Raw genomic sequence first — 17,153 nt, 5'->3', positions numbered from 1 at the left:
CTTTCCAAATCGCTCTGCTAGGAGTCCACTCCCAGAGAACAGGTGTGGCCTGGCTGGAGTCAGAATTCCATACTAGCCCCACCAGACAATCCCCTGTGTTTGTACTTGTGTTTCTGGGACTTAAATACCAGTGAATAAATATGGTCGTCTTACTCCCTCCTGTCGCGCCACCCCCTGCCCCCTGCTCAGGGACGTGGCCTGGGGTGGGGCCTTCCCCAAGACACTCCTGTTTCTCTCAGGAGGCAGCCAAGACTGGCTACCTGGTCCCAGGTGTGGGGAGTGGGCAGGGGCTGGGGACCCAGAATCCTGCGTCTGAGGGAGGAAGGGACTGGGGGCCTGGACTCCTGGGTCCCAGAGGAGGAGGGGGCCGATCCCAGTGAGATCCGTGACTCCTGCCAAGGTCTGCAGTTGGGAAGGATTTATTATCACTAAGTGGCCATGACAGAGCAGGGAGGGGGAGGTGACACTAACGAGGCTGCTACAATCAGCTCCCCCAGAGGCAGCAATTAAGGGCTCATTACCTGCTGGGGGTTGAGGGGGAGGCTGGGAAAGGCAGCAGGGGGAGGATTGAGTTAGGGTGTGAGCTGGAGATGAGGACAGTCTAGAGGGAAGAAGAGTGGACACTCCTAAGCGGAAAGTTGAGTCAGGACACTCCCAGGAAAGATTGTGAAAAGAGAGCGGGTTCCAGGGATGTGGGATCAGACATGAGTTGGAAGCACCGCAGACAGGGGCAGCCCAGCTGGGTCATGGCTTCTCCAGCTGGACGTCTCCGATGTGGAGGCTGCCCACGTCCTGGTAGGTGCCCTGGAGGCCCCTGGAGATGTCCTCGTACATGGAACAGTCATCAAGGTTCAGGCCCTGGGGTGGAAACGTGGTGATGGGCCTCAGTGTCCTGATGCCCAGGTCCCTGCCCCAGCCAACACTGGGGAGGAACCCCATGTGACCACCCCCCAATGCACCTGACCCTAACCTGTCCCTACCCTCCACTCACCTCATAAAGATTTTCATCTTCATAGTCATCCTGCATGTCCGGCCCAAACTTCAAGTTCTGCCATCGTTTCTGTTGGGGGATTGGGAGCCTCAGTGAGGGGGGGATGGAATATGTTTGCAGACCTCTTGGATGCCAGGAGGTGCTTTACCAGAGAGGGTAAGGGACATGCCCAAAGCCACATATCCAGTGAGTGGCAGGTCTCTCTGGGGCCAAGCCAGTGTCCTTTCTGCTGTCTTCACTGCCTTACATGAATAACAACAACAATAATAGTAAACAGCAGTAGTTGCCCTGTGGCCTAAAGAGAGGCTGGTTCAGGTCAGAGACTCTGGGAGGACACCCAGCCACCATCTTCCCTGGCCTGGGCTACATCTGGAGGGCTACAGCACTCTTGGGGGTGGGGAGAGTGAGGCACCTGGCGGGGAAGAGTGAGGCACCTGGGAGGGGGGGAGAGTGAGGCATTTGCGGTGGGAAGAGTGAGGCACCTGGTGGGGGAGAGTGAGGCACCTGGAGGGGGAGAGTGAGGCACTCTGGGGGAGGAGAGTGAGGCACCTGTGGGGGGAGAGTGAGGCACCTAGGTGGGGAGAGTGAGGCACCTGGGGGGGGAGAGTGAGGCACCGGGGCGGGGGAGAGTGAGGCACTCTGGGTGGGGGGGAGAGTGCGTACAACCATGAGGGAAGACTGAGCAAGGACGTTCCTCTGGGCCCAGGACCATGTAAACTCCTGTCGTTGTATTAATTCATTTAGTCCTCACAGCCCCTGTGAGGTGAGTGCTGTCATTCTCTCGAGTTTTAAGTGGGGACCCTCAGACTCAGAGAGCTCTGGTCCCCAGTGGCTCACCCTGAACAGCAGCAGCGTCCCAGGCACCACAGCGCAGAACAGCAGGATGATCCCCTCGGCTGTGATGATGTTGTTCTTGGTGCCCTCCGCCATGTCCAGGAAGGGTCTGGGGAGCGGCTCTGTGAGGGGGGTGCTGCTCAGAGCCCTGGCACCTCCGGCCCTCCCTGGCCTCCTGGCCCTCCCCACCCACCGCCCAACCAGGCCCAGGACCACTGAAGCCCCCACTGGGCAGATGTGAAAATCGGTCAGTGTGTGCGAGCCGGAGGTGAGGATGCCCACTACGGCACTGGCCCCATCCCCACGTCACAGATGAGGATGCTGAGCATCCCCAACTGCAGAGGGACCTCGGGGCCAGGGCCCAGGCACTCACCACGCACGCGGAGGTAGGTGCCGCAGGAGTGCTTCACCATCTTGTTTTCCTCCACCTGGCACCTGTACATGCCCCCGTGGCTCTTGTTCACCTGTGGGATGATCAGCTCGCCATTGGTGACCTTGCTGTGCTCCAGGAACACTGAGGGCCACGTGTGGTTCTTCTTTTCGAGGATGAGGATGCGCCACCAGGTGATGTTGACGGAGCTGCCTGGGCTGCTGCCGTTGTACGGGCACGGGAGGCGGGCGTCCTCCCCCACGCTCACTGTCACTGATGGCGGGCCCCAGTGCACCCACAGGGCCTGGCACCCAGGGCCTGCAGAGAGGAGGATGGGTCAGGGGCTGCAGGTAGGGACCAGGCCCAGCCCTGGCCTCTGCAGCTGCGGCACCCCTGGGTGTGTGTGTGGGGTGCATATGAGGACACTCCTGGGAGAGGAGAGAGAAGTGCGGGGGAGAGAGGGTGGTGTTAGGAGCAAGGAGTGAAGGTGCCTCTGTGGGGAGAATTAGGATAACGTACACTTGATGGGGGTGAGGAGGAACCTAGAGGAGGAGAGTGAGACACCCTGGGAGGAGAGAGGATGCAACTTGGGGGGGGGGGTGAGGACATCCTGGGGAGGAGAGTGAGACACCGGGGGGTGGTGACACACCCCTGAGGGTCCCCACTCGCCTCTCCAGTGCTACCACTTGCCACTCGCCCCACACCTGCTCTGTGCTTTGGCCCCACTGAACTCGCTGGTGTCTGGATATTTGGTTCCCTCGTGCTAGAAGTACCCTGCCTAGGCAGCTCCTTTTGGAATCATGGGCATCACCTCCTCCTGAAGGCCCTCCTGGTCTACCCAGCCTGGCCCTGCACCTGGCACTTGATCTTGTGTAATCTTCACAAAACCCTTAAAGTAGGTTCTCTCACTATCCCCATTTTATAGGTGGGATGGCTGAGGCCCAGGGAGTTGGCTGCCCGGCATCACCAGGGCAGCAGGAGTGGCTGGGGGTTCAAACCCTGGGCCCCCTGGGCCTCTTCCTGCCAATCTTCGGCCTGCTGTGCCCTGTGATCCCAGGCCTGTCCCTTATTCTCTGTGACTTGCGTGTGTTGACCTGGGGGTCAGAGGTGAGTGCATTCAGTGGGCTGGGCAAGGGGTTAGGGGAGGGCTTCAGCAGGGTGGTTGGCGAGAGGCAGCCAGGGGTGGCCCAGGGTGGCTGCTCAGGGAAACCCCAGCCTCAGCCCTCCCTGGCCTGTCCACATGGCTGGCTCTGCCTTTTCTGGAGGGAGGAGGAGGAGGAGGAGAAGTGAGGTGAAGAAGAGAGGAGGAGGAAGAGGTGGGGAAAGAGGCAGTAACCTCAGGGTCGCGGGCTCCAATCTCAGCTCCTAGTGTGACCTTGAGTGACCGCCCCCCTCTCTGAACTTGTCAGCCAAACAGGGTGGTCACAGCCCCACCAGCTGGTACTGCAAAGGGAGAGGGGAGGGGGGCGGTGTCGATGAGGCGCCCCCTCCCCAGCACTGAGAAGGGGCTCCCTACACAGCAGGGACTGAAATTTAAGGCAGAAAAGGAGATAGCTTCTTCTGCCCTCTGAAGCTGAGTGCTACCGCCAGGTCCCCTTCCTGCCCCCAGCTCTGGAGCTCAGTCAAGGGTGACCTTAGTTCCTTATTTTGACCTGTGCGGATGAGGGGGTGGGGAAGGCGTCTCTCTTTTGCCCCTGCCTTCCTCCATGGGGCTGTGGACGTCCCTCCAACGTCGCTGAGGCCCCTCCAGCCTCTCCTCAGCCAGCTTGGGACAGTCAAGCAGACAGATGCGGCTTCTACAGGGCCTTTCCTGGCTACCCTTCCTGCTGCCCCCCCCCCCCAGCGCCCTTCCCTCTGCCTGTGCCCTCTCCAGGCTCCCTAGTCTCCCCACCACCTCCCCCCAGCACCCGCCTGTTAGCCACATACCTGGGCCAGCAGCGGAGAACAAGAAGAGGAGGAAGATGGTGGCATGCGGGGCTTGGAGGACTCCGGGACCCCCAGGCATCTTCTCCAGTGGGTTGGTCCGTCTGGGTCGCAGCACTCCTGGGGTACCAGATCCCACCTCGGCGGGCCCCAAACCCCGCCCCACTTCCTGCCCAGCCCTGCCGGAGATGGGCTCCACTGGCCCCAATGCTGGGCCCTTCGGCTGCTGGGCAGACCCTGGCAGTACGCCACTTCAAGTACGCCGCTTCAGGCCGTGAGTGGAGAGGAACCGCTCCCTGCACCTGCGGTGGCCACAATTCCCCTGAGGGGAGGCTCCTTGGGTGGGAGGAAGAGGCCGGTTCAAGGCCTGGTTTGGCTCAGGCTCATTACTGGCAGAGCCCTGGAAAGGAAGCCTGAGGGAGCCAGAGTTCGAGGTGCCTACCGCACACAGGTGGTCGGGGTGCTGGGTCCCAGCTTGGTTTCTGCCCCTCACTGGCCTTGGGCAAACCTTGTCCTGTCTCTGAGCCTCCATGTCCTCACTTCTTGGGGTTGGAAACGAGAATTTAAAGGAGCTGTGAGTGCACAGCACTGAACACAGGGCCCGGCACACAGTAGGTGCTCCGGAAACATTGGTTACTACTGATGTCCCCAAGGAATAAATGAGGCAGGCCAGCTAGCTCTATGACGAGGTGGTGGCTTCCGTTTCTGAGCCTTGGCATTTTTAATCCAAGAGATGAGGCTGAGAAGATCTCCCTGGTGTTGTGACATGAGATGATGTTTCTGGCCCCCAAGGAGTTAAAGACATGAGGGGCTCTTTCTTGGTGTTCTTTCACTTCCACCGCCCCACATGGAGGCAAGGTAGGCCACCCCCCATCTTACAGAGGAGGAAACTGAGGCCCAGAGGGGGGATGCCACCACTGTCACTTGCCCGGTTGTTAGGTGGAGCAGAGATTCAAAGTCACTTATGTGTGCCCACGTTCCTTTGAGTATCATTTCAGGTCAAGTGGGAGGGAAATGGGGTCCGTGGGGTGCGGGTGGGGAATGACATGAGGTTGTTGAGATGTTTGTGAGCAGTTAGGGGACCACCACACACAGTGGGGAGACATGTAGGAAAAAAATTTATCACAGGGAGAGTTTTGGTAGCAAAAGCTGGGAAACGAACGAAAAGCCCACTTACAGGAGATTGGATGCATAAATTGTGGTACAACCAGCCAGTGGAGCAATATACAGCAGGAGAACAGGCGGAGGAGCTTCACGTGTCAACAAGGCTGGATCTCAGGAATAACACGAAAATGAGAAAAAAAATATTTTAGTGTGATACAGTTGACTTGTTTTCAAAAAGCGAAACAACACCGTGTGCCGTTAGGGACACATGTGATTGTAGTAAAGGTGTAACCCCAGGCAGGGGAGTGACGCCCAATTCCTGAGAGGGGTTACCTCTAGGGGAAGACAGGGGGTATGACGGGGATGGTACCCAGAAGGCTTTGTCCTTCTTAGTTTTACGTCTTGTTTTACTTCTTAAGCTGGGTGGTGGGTTCATGGGTCTTTGTTACACTACTATGTATTCTGTTTTGCATGCTTCAAGTATTTCCTAATTTTTAAAAATGCAACTGTCACCCACACAGAAGAGCGTAGGCCTCGAGAATTCAAGATTCCTGGGTTTGAATCTCAGCTCTGCCAACTGACTAGTCGTCTGAGCCTCAGTTTCTCCTCCTGTAATCTTGGCACAATCCCCCCGCCTTATGAGGCTGTAAAAGTATTACACAGTGTGCTTTGCACAGTTCCTAGGACACAGTTCCCCTTCTCTAGCCCCAGGGCCCTCCTCCCTTCCCTCCAGGGACGCAGGTGTTCTGTTGGGCCCTTCGCTATATAGCAGGTCATTAGCCCCTCTGTGCTTCAGTTCCTCCTTAGGACCCCCATCTAGGAAAAGCCTGGTTCCAGAGGCTGCAGCCCTAGGAATTCACCTCTTTTAGCATTCTTCAGTGGCTGAGCCGGTTTCCAGGCCCTCGACTGCCCCCCAGCGGCTGGAGAGGCGCTGCCAGCAGAATGCAGACCCTCTCAGGCGGGGCTGGCCAGTCTGGGCACCTCCACCTCCCTCTTACCCAGAACCGCTGATGTCTGGCTCTGTGCGTGGGAACCAGATGCTTGGTAGTGTTTTCTCATGACAACTCTGGGAAATGTGTTCATCCTCAATCGGCAAAAGAGGAAACTGGAGCCCAGAATGGGGAGTGACTGGCCGAAGGCTATGCCCAGAAGTGTAACCCTTTGGGCCTCGTTTTCCTGTTTTCTCACTTCTGAGGGACAGAGCACCGTAGTGGCTAGAGCCTTGGGCTGGAGCCAGGTTGCCTGGGTACAAATGGCTGGCTTTGCCACCCCTTAGCTGTGGCATCAGGGGGGCAAATTACCCAATGCACGGCTTACTTTCCCCATCGCCAAAATGCGGGTGCTTTTTGGCACCTACTTCATAGGGTTGTCAGGTGTATTACATGATGTAGTATTTATAAAGTGCCTTGCATGTGGTAGGCTCTAGGTGTTTATTCAGTACAAATCTTCCAGCACCGACAACTTCCGGCCAGCTGGTGGGATGACGGCTTCATTCCTCACCCAGTGTAGGACTCTTTGGTTTGATATTCTATTTTGAACATCTCGGTCTTAAATTTGGGTAATACCCACTGGTTGTCTGCCAGATGTGCTGCTCTGAGCCAAGGCACTCTCTACATGGTATCTCCCCAAATCCTGAATCCCTCAGGAGTAAGCAGCATAGACAAGGAGCAGAAGGATCACAGGGGAAGTAAGTTGCTCAGGGTCGCACCGCATTAGGGACAGAGTTGGAATTGGAACCCCATTGTTTGGAGCTGAAAGCCCAGGCTTGGCACTGGAAGGAAATGGGTCTGATCTGAGGACTAATTTGAGCCGTGGGAACCTTGGCCAAGCCAACTCAAGCACAGCATCTTAGTTCTCCCGGACTGAGAAATGATTCTGGTCACATGGGGCGGTAAGAGGGCCCTTTCCAAGCTCCTCTCTTTGGGGCTCGGCACGTGCCCACTGGGCACCCTTCGCATCTCCCTCCCCGACTAGGGGTCCAATCACAGGCGGAGCTGCCGCGCCATTCGTGCCCAGAGCCAACCACCGTGCAATACCGTGGAAGTGGCGCCGCGAGCGCCAGGCGAGCTCAGCCTCTGCGCAAGCCCCTCGAGCGCCCCTCCCTCGGGGGTGTAGGCGGCCGCCCGGTGCCAGCCTGCTCCGTGCCGCCTCCAGCACTCCACCCCAACTCTGGGACGGTGCGACTGGCTCCATTTCACATTAGGGCCCAAGGCCACTGAAATCCCTCGAGAAGGCTTAGGCAGGACCACCCTGCCGGTGTAGGCCAGCAAGAGGAGGTACATACTAGATCACCTGGGGCTGGAGGCACTTAAGGGGCCGCCTGGAATCAGGGATGTCTGCCCTTGTGCAGCTCCTTCCAGGGAAGTATCTGAGCCCAGGGGCCCTCCTGCTTTGTTCCAGCAGGGGGCAGTGTCACCTCCGCGGTCAAGGCCCCAGCTGGGGCCACTGCCTAAAACAGCCACTCCTTTCAGTTTCTCATTTTCTGAAAATTGCAAAGGCAGGATGTGGGGGAGGTGCAAGGGCCCCTGGGGCCTGGGCCACCCACCCACCAGCCCAAGCAGGGCATTTTGCCCGCTTGGGGAGGAACTGTTTGAACCGGGAATGCTGGGCCTCAGGCTCTCGCAGCTGCTGGGTGCCACCGCCACCCAGGGACCCCTAGCCCCTCTCTTTCAAAAAGGATGGGAAGTGCAGTGCTCCTTCCTCATGCCCCCAAACAGAAAAAGAGCAGCCAATCAAGAGAGATGAAGACCAGGACTACGAATGAGGCAATTTATTAACCCAGCATCATTTGTTCTAATGCTTCTTGTTGGCAGCTGCCACCTGTGGGAAAAGATGGACGAGTAATTAGATCAGTCACAGGGTCTGTGTTCAGGCACTTTGTAATAGCTACCCATGACCCACCAGGCATCCCGATTCAGTTTCACATGTATTCATCTCATCTAATCCTCACAACCCTAGATGTGCCCCCATTTTACAGAAGCCTACATAAACTGCGACTCAAGGAAAGGGAGTGTTGGAGTGAGATTCCAACCTCTGCTCACTGCCCTTTGTCACCCACACTGATGTTTGTGCCAGGCCCTGCACTGCCCCGGAAGAGCTCACCTTTCTCCTTCCAGATCCACCCCCAACTCCCAGAGAGCTGACATATTCCACATTTTTTCCTGACAGCTAAGTGACTAAACACTCCAAGGCTCCTAGGAGGCCTGAGTGAATGATACAGAAAGAAGAAAACCAACCATGGGTTCATGCCTAACTCTGGGAGCTTTTGCTGCTGTAGCTCACTGAATCCTCACCACCACCCTGTGAGGCAGGCAAGTACAGATCATTCTAGACACAGGGAGACTGGCTCCAGGTGATTCGACTCTGCCCCAAGGTGTCCAGCCAGCCAGTCATCTGGATGGAGACCCAAGTTCTGTGCCAGCCTGCCTCTCCCGTCTCCCCAGCCCCCCATCTCAGGCTGAGTAAGCATGAAGACTAAGGAAACATTGCAGGGCCGGCCCCGTGGCTTGGTGGTTGAGTGCACATGCTCCGCTACTGGTGGCCCGGGTTCAGATCCCGGGCGCGCACCGATGCACCGCTTCTCCGGCCATGCTGAGGCGGCATCCCACATACGGCAACTAGAAGGATGTGCAACTATGACATACAACTATCTACTGGGGCTTTGGGGGAAAAAAGGAGGAGGATTGGCAATAGATATTAGCTCAGAGCCGGTCTTCCTCAGAAAAAAGAGGAGGATTAGCACGGATGTTAGCTCAGGGCTGATCTTCCTCACAAAAAAAAAAAAAAAAAAAAGAGGAAACATTGCAGCCAGAATCGGTAAGAAGGCTGACCTGGGAAGAGGGAGTTGTGTGCCGGAACACATTCTATACGAGAAGCTAGCTCAGCTGCACCCTGGGCCTGGGTTCCCTTCACCCCGACACATGCATTTCCAACTAGCTCCGGGAGGCAGTCAGTCAGAAATGTTCTTTCTTCTCCACACGCCTCCCCCCCCCACCCCCCGCAGCTCTCTGACCCCCACCAGACTGGCTGTGCCCTCCAGGAAGGAACTCTGATCCGACAAAGCCTGGGCTCTGGACACGCCCCGGCAGTGACTGAGGAACCCAGCTTGCACTCCCGCCTCACCTGTCCAGCGATTCTGTCTAGATCTCTCTGTCCCTGAGGTGTCAGTTTGCGGCCCCTGAGGAGAGAAGGGTCATGCAGCCCCCAGTGAGTGCTGGCTTTCAACCCCATCCCTGCCAGGCCCCTCCTTGATGTGAGCCAGGCTTCCCAAGAAGGCACCTGGTCACAGGACCACATGACGCCAGCCAAGTCCCATTGAGGGCCCCAGTCGGCTGCATTCTAACGAGCTGGGGGCAGGAGTGGGAGCCCCCCTGGGAGCTGACGGGGTGTCGTCTGTGCAAGGATTAGATCAAAAGCCCCGAAAAATCAATTGGGAAAAGTTAACGAGCAGGCTAATGAAAGCAGACAGTCGCTAAATTACCTTCCTGGAGCCCAGGGTAGTCAGCCAGAGAGGTCGGGGTGAGGCCCCTCGCTGTTTGCTTTTTTGCAGAATCCCTTGCCTGCCTGATGGGCAGGTGCAGCCCGTGCAGGACAAACCTGGCACCTCTGCATGGGGGGGTGGGATCGCCCTTGACAACTTCATTGTAGGTTATCTGGCCCCAAGGCTCCTCCATCACCCCCCTCCCTTGCTTACCCATCTTGGTCCTTTTCCACCATTTTCAGCCCCTCCAGGGCTTGGAGGACCCTGCGGGCCACGCTCTTGGAGCCTCTGCTAAAGTGGCTGGGCATGACACCGTTTCTCTGACGTCCCCCATAGATCTTGGTCATGGAGCCGACTCCAGCGCCGCCCCGGAGGTACAGGTGCCGTGCTGTGGAAGCTGGGTGGGGCACAAGGGAGAGACTTGAAGAACCTTCTCAGGCAGAGAAACTCCTCTCCACAGCTGAGGCAGGCTGAGCAAAGGGCCTGGCTCAAAGTCACACACATAGACAATTCTCTGTGTGCCAGCTAATTCTCACCTTTCGATAGCCAGAGGGAATGAGCACACACACCAAGACGCAGTACCTGACCCCCACCTCCAGCTCTTTCACAAACTGCCCTGCACCCTAGGCCCAGCCTAAGAGACGGGACACACAGGCAGTGGAGGGACTGCCACAGCATGTGACTGGGCAGGGAACCCGCCTCCCCAGGACCGACTTTCTTAGCTGCTACTGCCCTAGCCGTGCTGCTGTGAGGCTGGACCTGAGGTTCTGCAGGTAGAGCCTAGCAAGTGTTTAAGCCATGACTGTCCGTCTCCATGTGCCCGGGCCTGAGAGGCAGGAGAGTGGAGAAGGGACCTACTGCCAGCCCCGGAGAGCTCAGGGTAACAGTGGTCCAGGACAGGGGCGATGCCTCACGCGGTGGATGTTCCCAACCCAGAATGTGCATTACCCCCTCTGTGATCACAAGGATTTTTGTCCCTAGACTGGCTCGGGCAAGTCCCTGGTCCATTCCAGCCAGCCTCTTTGGAAATGAGCTCACATTTCTGTTCACCTGGAGCACCCATCTGCCAGGCCCTGTGCCATCTGCTTTCCAGCTTTTCTCCTATGAGGTAATAAGATGGCCTTAGGAGCTGGCCTGACGGTGTGGCCTTGGCAAGTCACCTACATTCATCTGAGAACCAGGAGAAACAGTCCCTCAGATGAGGGTTACTGTGAGGATCCCATGGGTATCTGTCAAGTGCTAGTCTTCTTCACAGAAAAGGAAACAGGCTCCAGGAGCCGGCCCCGTGGCGTAGCGGTTAAGTGCGTGCGCTCTGCTGCTGGCGGCCCGGGTTTGGATCCGGGTGCGCACTGATGCACCGCTTGTCAGGCCATGCTGTGACAGCGTCCCACATAAAATAGAGGAAGATAGGCACAGATGTTAGCTCAGAGCTGATCTTCCTCACAAAAAAGGAAAAAAAAAAGAAAAAAAGGAAACAGGCTCCAGAGGGTACTCACTGGCCTTACGTCACACAGCTCTGGACGGACAGCCCCTCCAGACTGCTCTGGATTTTTACCTTAGGGGGCCACTGAGATTTGAAGGAATTGGAGCCCAAGGTACTTCAGCCATCACAGGCCCTACTTGGCTGGGAGCTCAAGGGCAGAGACTCCAGGTCACCCCGGGGCCCTGAGAAACCAGCATGTTAGGTTTTGCCCAAGTGACTACTCTTAGTCCTGAAGACGGGCAAGGCAATCAAGGATTCATTCCTTCAATAACTACTTACTGCTGAGAGCTGAGCACCCGGCCACATCCATGACCCTCCAGTGTTGTGAACCGGGGGTGGGTGGGACTGACCAGGTGAGGTGGGCTCCTCCTCCCCTCCAGCTGCTCCTCCCAGAGCAGTTCTTCCACACCACTTGTTCCCAGGACCCTCCTGCCCCCTAAGATTGTCTCCCAATACAGCAATGGGCTTCTAGGGGCCAAAAGCACAGCCCAAACCCTCACCACCTCTCCAGCCCCACTGTGCAGCCTCTCCCCGGTCTCACTGCCTCCAGCCTCTGCTCATTTTAAAACGACTCCTTGGGTCTTTTTTTCCTCCACCTACCCCCTACACCATTGCTCTGCCCCTCTTTCAGGCATCAAGCTGCCCACCCTCTGCCAGAAGCCACCCCCACAATCTTTGTGTCAGTAAAGTGACATCACTGGAAGATTCCACCCTTTAAGACCAGCTCAAATGCCTAATGGTGACTGCCATCCCTCCCGCACCTGTACCTGGCCATGCCCTGGCTCTGGGTGGAGCTCTGCTCTCCCACTCGGGCTGTACCCATGGCTGGGGAAAGTAGGACAACCTCAGGAAAGGGGTAAGATGGACACCAGGAAGCACGCAGATGTCCAGAAGTGCTTCGCACCAGACACAGGATGCCTAACCTCTGTCTTACCAAACCAGGACCAGTGCTCAGCCCAGTCCACCTGGGCTCGGGATGGAAAGGGGTGGCCAAGCCCTGAGCTGTCCGGTAGATGGGGTTTGAATCCCAACACTGCTCCCCATCAGCTGTGACAAAGTCCACCCCCACCTCAGGTAGTCCGTGCAGCGGCACTAAAGGGGACGGCTCACTTAAATCCTGAGCAGGGACCGGCAGAGAATACGCTCTGATGAAGTCCAACTATTAGTTTCTTCAAGGCGGGGGATGGGTTTAAATTTTTTTTTAACACCATGTAAAACCTCTGGTGTGGTGTCAAGATATCATAAGGTCCTCTCCGCCACCCTAGTGTGTGATAATTATTTTCCTGACCCATGAGAAGGGAGAAGAGTATAAACTTCACAAATCAGAAGTGGTTAACAGTTGAAATATTCAGTTGTACAAAATACTGACCTCTTTTTCACCCCCTCTCCTCAGCCCTTGAGAGGCAGGTCCCAGCTCCACCTTTTGAAGTGGAGTTGTAACCGCGTAAATCCAGGTCATCCTAGCTGGTGTATATGAGGGCCACAGCGAGCCAGGTGCTGTTGCAAATGGCTTCTCCTTCAGTCCCTCAAAAGGTCTTCTCCTGCATCCTTGAGGTGGTGACCTGCTCGCTCCTCTTGGGAAACCCTGTCAAGGAGTCACTTCCCACCTTGAACTGTAAATGAGGGACCATGTAGCCCCTGCCCCCACTGTGAGCCCAGTCAAAGGAGAGCAGCTGCGTGTCCTGCTGGGCCACTAGGTGGACGAGGGCAGGGTCACACTGCACTTGAGCACATGGCAGACCAGGCAAGGCTTCTCAAGGATCTTGGCAACTCAGCATCTCAACAGCTGGTTTTAAGTTCAGATCCATGGCCCCATCCTGACCTACTGAGTCATAGTGAGGGAAGGAAGACTTCCAGATACACTTTGCCCTTCACAGTTCTCCGCCAAACTTCTAAGGAAAAAAAACCACTTCCCTGACCTTGATTCACCCCTTAACTAGCTCCTGCAATGCAAATGCCTCCCAGGCCTCAGTCCTTCCACTAACACAGCGTGACTGGGTGCCCAGTCCTGCGCAGGGGTCAGAGATGACCAGCCTCCATCCTACAGTAAAACGCATTCAGGTGTCCCAATTTAGCAGTTGCTCACTGCTGGATGCCTAGCAAGACACACTGGATTCTCACCTCCCTCCCAGGCAGACCCTTCTGAGAACTGGAGGTCAAAAGGCACGTCCAGGACCACACTGCACCACCCCCCTCACAAAGCCCTAGGGTGGTCTTCCGCTGAATGACACCGCCCTTCCCCTTAGACGCCTCCACTTGCCCGACACAGGTTCTTTCTAGCCCCACCTCACTCTACCCCTTATACCACTACCTTGAGACTTCTGACTCCTACGGCTCTGTCCCTCTTCCAGACCAACCTGAGGAGGGCACTGCCCTCTGCCTCGGGCCTCTTTATCCCCCACCTGAGACCAAGACCTGTCCACCTCACATTGGCTCCTCCACGCTTCTAGAATTTGCCCTGTAGCCTCCAAGGCCAGAACTCAGTGTTGGAGGCCAGGCCACTGCCCTACCTGTGCTTTAGGCCCGACCCCCTTAGGGGGCTAAACAGGCCAAGCTCCACGACCCCGAGAAGGATAAAAGTAAATATGGCACAGACCCTGGTTTTCGAGTCAGCCCACCACACACTCCCAGGGTGGCTTCACCTGTCTGTACTTCAGTTCCCTCTTTGGTAAATGAGTATCTCCTAGGACAACAACTTGTCCAGACTATGAGCTGACCAAACTAGGCAGCAGCACTCTAGACTCTAGAATAGAGCTTGGGAAACTCCCCATAAAGGATTAGATAGTAAATATCCTAGGCTTTGTAGGCCATGTAGTCCGTCACAACTGCAACTCCACCTCTGCCACAAATGTAAACAAATGGGCGTGGCTGTCTCCCAACAAAGATGTACATACCTTGGTCTAGAACCACCACCCTATGCCACTAGGGCAGCTAGGAAAATGAGGTCAAAAAGGGAGCTTTGGACACCCCAAGTAAGGGAGACCAGCAGGGCACGCAGAGGATGTACACCCAGTGAGATGCTAGAGAAGGGGCATGGTGGCCAGAAAGGACCACAGCAACTGTAAAGATGACCAGCAGGCTCATCTAGGTGTGTTATGCAGGCTCTCAATCCCATTTCCCATTAATCTATCCCCATGTAGAAAATGCTGCCAAAGACAGCTGGAGCCCCTCACCTCCAAGCGATGACAAGGGTGGGGTGGACGGTGGCATCACTTGTGGGCAGACCCTGAGCATGTTACTTAACCTCCCTGACGTCAACTATGAAACAGACACCACCAGTCCTTCTTTGGAGGTTTGTGATAGGTGCAGATTAAGCAAAATATGTATGTTCACCTGACCAAATGGGAAAAGCTATTAGATTCTTTCTCCTAATATTAGATCCAAAGCTGCCTTGACCTACTGACTCTTGGGGCATTGCCAAAGAAATTGAGGACCACACAGCCTTGCTTCTCAAGATGGAGAATGGGGTGGTGGTGGTCTCATCCAGTCCCCATCACTGCTGTGTGCACAGGGAAGTCAAGTCAGCTTCCCTTCACCAGCCCCATTTTCCTTCTAAAAGCACAGAACTGAGTGGGTGGATATGCCACCCTCCTTACCCACCTCACAGAGACCTTGTAGTCCTCAAGGGTGAGAGGCATGGCTGAGTCAGGTTGGCCCCTTTGCCCAGCCTAGGGCCTGAAACAGAGTGGAGCTCATGGGCATCTGATGGATGGGTGCACCACCAATCTACAAAATACCTTGTCTTCTCAGGTGCTGGGCAACTTGGACCAAGGCCAACTCTTCTCAAGGTCATTCTGGAGTTTTGTCAATTTCCAAACTCCGTTTCCCACCTACTTCCTATCTGGATACAAGCTTTGGCCAGGACCGAGCCCTCACTTCACAGCATAGGAAGGTTGAAGATCTGAGAGGCTGAGGGCCCTTAGTGGAGGCCTGTGCAGAAGCTGCCACGTTGGCACAATACAGCATTAACCCCCTCATCCCCAACTTAAGCCTTCGGGAGGGGTGGGGGTAAAAACTTAGAGAAACTTGAAATGTCAAGGACAGATAAGAACTAGCACTGTGCAATTAGGGGCTACACTCAATTCTTCCAAGTTGTTATTACTGCAAGATTAAGAAAAAGATAAAAGAGGGGGCTGGCAAATGTCACAGGGTGATCATAGGTTTTCTTCTGGGCACTTGGGACTTCTCAAGATTTAGAGCAAGGAGCTACCTGGCCAGATCCCCAATCACTTTCTCAGGAACAACTTGCTAAAGACAGGGAGAAAACTAGCATGATCATCTGAGCAATAAAAATAAGACAGCTGACTTTTCTTGGACAATTACTTTGCAATAAGCATGTTTTAAAGCATTTTGACTGTGTTAAACTTATTTGATCCTCACCATAATCCCACATTGGTATAATCATCAGCCCCATTTTAGAGATGGAAAAACAAGAGGCACAGGCAGATAGCGATCACACAGTTGAGTGGTAGAGAAGGATTTGATCTGGGAGAGTCTAAACTCCACTGACCCATTGACACAGAGAGAATAATGCCTTTCTCTAAAACAAACCACCTCTAAACAAAATATGAACACTCATTTGTCCCTGGATTTCCCTTGAGGCTCAGAGAAAACCAAGGGTCCTCACACAAAACTTTTACAAATGAATTATCAGGTTCAGAGTACAAAATTACTGAATATCACACAAAGCATGCAGTGACAGTGAAAGCTTTCTCCTCTCTTGCAATCTTGAGGGAGCAAGTAAGAACTCAGGGAATGGGGAGGTATGGTCTGTGCCAGGCGTCACCCAGATCCCCACTACCCAGCCAAAGGCCCCAGTTCTCACCAGCTCGCGTGTAGAACCAGTTCTCATCGTAGGGAGCAAGCTCTTTATGCTTGGCTAGCTTGACAGTGTCCACCCATTCAGGGACTTTCAGCTTCCCGGACCTGAGACCAAGACAGTGAAAGGCAAAATTCAGAGTTCTCCACAAACGCCTTCATCCTCCAAATCCCCTGCCCTCAACACAACTGTAGCAGGAGCCCGATGTGTTCCAGAACACAAAGAAGCTGAAACTCAAACACAACCCAGCCCTCATGTATCAAGGATAAACTCCACACTGAGACTTCAAATCTCCCCCACCCGAAAAGAGAAACACTGCGGGCCCTGAGGGACCAGGCAAAGACGACAGGCCCATGCCCTCCGAACCCCAGTCCCCACACTCACTTCTTGAGGAAGGCTGCCAGAGCTCGGACGAACTCCTGCTGGTTCACGTCTTTTACAGTAACTCCAGGCATCTGAGGGAAGGACCAAGCACATGAACCCAGGACCGGCGGAGAGACTGACAGGGGCCGGAGGCCGGCCCCACGCGACCTACACTGCCACCCTGTTCCTTCCCAAGGCCCCACTTCAACTTCGCGCCCTGAAGGCCCCGGCGCCTGCGGGTCCTACAGAGTTCACGGGCGCCCACGGCCTCCATAGGGCGCACGAACACAGCCTGCCCAATTTGCGGATACGCCGCAAACCCCGGCCGCTGACTCTGGGGGCCCCCCGCCTTCCCCGCGGCCCATCAGGTCCCCTCGGGTTCAGGACCGCGCCAACCGAATATGCCCGGGCCTGCCGCTCGCACGTGGCCGCGGCTGCAAGGGGCGGGGCAGCCCTGTGCGGCCGCCCCGGAGCCCCCAGGCACGCGCTCCGGGCCGAAGAGTCGGGCCCGGACACCCTGCACCCAAAGCGAACCGGAGCGCCCGACATACCGTGCGGCCTCCGCGCTGCCAGCCAGGGGAAAGGGAGCAACGGGGTTTCCCGGGCGCACAAGTCGGGCTTCGGGTCTCGCGAGAGTTGCGAGAGCTCGCGAGAACGGGGTTAGAAGAGACGGCTCCACCTTTCTCAGGGCAAATGTGGCTTCGCCTTCCCCGAGAGGGGAGGGTGTGTAGTGAGGGGCCGGGAAGGCAAAGGGAAAAGCCAGGGGAACATGCGTGGAGGCGTGTT

At 55.9% G+C, this 17,153-nt stretch overlaps 1 protein-coding gene across 3 annotated transcripts; it reads right to left on the bottom strand.

Moving 5' to 3' along the window:
* Window positions 1–403: 403 nt before the first annotated feature.
* RPS19 (small ribosomal subunit protein eS19) lies at window positions 404–17,062 on the bottom strand. Of its 3 annotated transcripts, XM_087421658.1 has the most exons (7): window positions 16,919–17,062; window positions 16,389–16,459; window positions 16,011–16,111; window positions 2,199–2,513; window positions 1,829–1,947; window positions 992–1,060; window positions 404–858 (listed from the first exon to the last, which is right to left on the bottom strand). In XM_087421658.1, the coding sequence occupies exons 2-7, from the start codon at window positions 16,457–16,459 to the stop codon at window positions 745–747; spliced, it is 789 nt and encodes a 262-aa protein (XP_087277784.1). In that variant the 5' UTR covers window positions 16,919–17,062; the 3' UTR covers window positions 404–744. The 3 variants fall into 3 exon arrangements, with proteins under 3 accessions (XP_087277784.1, XP_004440161.1, XP_004440163.1); XM_004440106.3 differs by lacking the exons at window positions 404–858; window positions 992–1,060; window positions 1,829–1,947; window positions 2,199–2,513 and adding exons at window positions 7,978–8,042; window positions 9,345–9,399; window positions 9,916–10,099 and having other exon boundaries at window positions 16,919–17,012; XM_004440104.3 differs by lacking the exons at window positions 16,011–16,111; window positions 16,389–16,459; window positions 16,919–17,062 and adding an exon at window positions 4,122–8,019.
* Between the last annotated feature and the right edge of the window lie 91 nt (window positions 17,063–17,153).

Source organism: Ceratotherium simum, chromosome 33, assembly GCF_057802395.1.
Source record: "Ceratotherium simum simum isolate JZ-2026a chromosome 33, ASM5780239v1, whole genome shotgun sequence".
Taxonomy (NCBI): Eukaryota; Metazoa; Chordata; class Mammalia; order Perissodactyla; family Rhinocerotidae; genus Ceratotherium; species Ceratotherium simum.
Note: the sequence above shows the minus strand (reverse complement) of the source record. Positions and strands in the feature narration are given on the sequence as shown.

Excerpts from the sequence above, each read along its gene's own strand:
- RPS19 (XM_087421658.1), bottom strand. The coding sequence starts at position 16,459 with ATGCCTGGAGTTACTGTAAAAGACGTGAACCAGCAGGAGTTCGTCCGA. Across the intron at positions 16,112-16,388 it reads CTGGCAGCCTTCCTCAAGAA|GTCCGGGAAGCTGAAAGTCC; the intron begins GTGAGTGTGGGG and ends TCTTGGTCTCAG. Across the intron at positions 2,514-16,010 it reads CTGGTTCTACACGCGAGCTG|GCCCTGGGTGCCAGGCCCTG; the intron begins GTGAGAACTGGG and ends TCCTCTCTGCAG.